This window comes from Eimeria mitis, genomic scaffold (assembly GCF_000499745.2).
Source record: "Eimeria mitis Houghton genomic scaffold, Emh_scaff1180, whole genome shotgun sequence".
Taxonomy (NCBI): domain Eukaryota; phylum Apicomplexa; class Conoidasida; order Eucoccidiorida; family Eimeriidae; genus Eimeria; species Eimeria mitis.
The window spans coordinates 7,670-8,090 of record NW_013568056.1 but is presented as its reverse complement, the minus strand read 5'-3'; the positions used below and the strand labels follow the sequence as shown (position 1 = coordinate 8,090).

At 60.8% G+C, this 421-nt stretch overlaps 1 protein-coding gene across 1 annotated transcript in view; it reads right to left on the bottom strand.

The window, feature by feature from the left end:
* The window catches only part of EMH_0031260 (uncharacterized protein), a gene marked incomplete at both ends in the record, with an annotated part of 4,626 nt that extends 4,338 nt beyond the window's left edge, over positions 1-288 (bottom strand). The window contains one exon of the mRNA XM_013494502.1: positions 100-288. Within this exon, the coding sequence (XP_013349956.1) occupies positions 100-288 (189 nt within the window). The remainder of the gene's footprint in view (positions 1-99) is intronic.
* Between the last annotated feature and the right edge of the window lie 133 nt (positions 289-421).

The following is a 421-nucleotide window of genomic DNA, read 5'->3' as shown; positions in this document are numbered from 1 at the left end:
TTACCATCAAGTCCTAAGCCTGTGTGAATCCTTCCATCCTTTGCTGCTGCTGTTGCTGCTGCTGCTGCTGGGGGGAGGAGGAGCGGAGACAGGCCGCACTACGGGGAGAGCAGGGCCGCATAGAAAGGGATCATCGTCATCTTCCTGCTGCTGCTGCTGCTGCTGCTGCTGTTGCTGCTGCTGCTGCTGCTGGTGTAGGGGCAACTGTTGTTCCACCTGTTGCTGCATGCGTTGTTTGAGTTGCTGCTGCAGCTGGTGATCAAGCTGCTGCTGCTGCTGCTGCAGCATCAGCAGCAAGTTGCTGGGCCTCCCCGTCTCCCGCCGCAGCAGCCTGCTGCCCCCCAACGGCCGCGGCAGCGCCACGTAGCGGCTGCAGGTGAAGCCCTCGTACCCTAGTACAGGCTGAGACACAACACAACAT